This window comes from Jaculus jaculus, chromosome 12, assembly GCF_020740685.1.
Source record: "Jaculus jaculus isolate mJacJac1 chromosome 12, mJacJac1.mat.Y.cur, whole genome shotgun sequence".
Classification (NCBI taxonomy): Eukaryota; Metazoa; Chordata; class Mammalia; order Rodentia; family Dipodidae; genus Jaculus; species Jaculus jaculus.
Genome location: NC_059113.1, coordinates 59,302,380 through 59,303,066, shown reverse-complemented (window position 1 = coordinate 59,303,066; position 687 = coordinate 59,302,380). Strand labels below are relative to the sequence as shown.

The window sequence follows — 687 nt, the reverse complement described above, 5'->3', positions numbered from 1 at the left end:
CCTGTTCTCAACTTTGTCCCACGCAGAGGCTCAGGGCGGATGTTGTGCTTGAGTGCGTGTTTCTTCTACATTCCTACATCAGCTCCTAGGTCCTGTCTTCCATGAGCTGTGACTCTGCCCCAGCCTCTTCTTAGACCTCAATTTCTCTCTTTCTCTTTTCATTTACATTATTTTATTTGGAAATATTTTAACAGTACAGTGAAACTAAAATTGAGACAATGGCTGTCAGTAGTTTAGATATCACCAGTTTATTACAAGAGGCATGGGAATTATTTACATGAGACATTTCAGAATTTCAGTGGAATGGGCAGCTTCATATGGTGCCATTTCAACGGTGATTTCAGTCTACATACCTGCCAAGAATGTCACCATCTCTAAATAAGAAATAATCCTTGTCATCTAGAACTACTTTGGTGCCTGCATATTCTGGGAGAAGAACTTTATCTCCAACTTTCACACTAACTGGTTGGATCTCTCCACACTTTCCTTTAGAGCCTGATCCCACAGCTACTACTGTTGCTTGCAATACTTTTCCTTGAGATTTTTCTGGAAGCATAATGCCACCTTTGGTTACAGTTCCAGCTGCACTCCTTTCAACCAACACTCTGTCAAAGAGCGGAAGGAACTTTCTAAATGCTTGTCCCGCCATGACTCTCGCCGCCGCAGCTCAGACTCTGCTGTCCCGCC

The 687-nt window shown here is 43.2% G+C and overlaps 1 protein-coding gene across 1 annotated transcript; it reads right to left on the bottom strand.

The window, feature by feature from the left end:
* Nucleotides 1–272: 272 nt before the first annotated feature.
* LOC101601611 (10 kDa heat shock protein, mitochondrial-like) lies at nucleotides 273–687 on the bottom strand. The gene has a single exon (XM_045131844.1). It carries the CDS (start codon nucleotides 647–649, stop codon nucleotides 341–343), a length of 309 nt encoding a protein of 102 aa, XP_044987779.1. The 5' UTR covers nucleotides 650–687; the 3' UTR covers nucleotides 273–340.

Excerpts from the sequence above, each read along its gene's own strand:
- LOC101601611 (XM_045131844.1), bottom strand. The coding sequence starts at position 649 with ATGGCGGGACAAGCATTTAGAAAGTTCCTTCCGCTCTTTGACAGAGTG.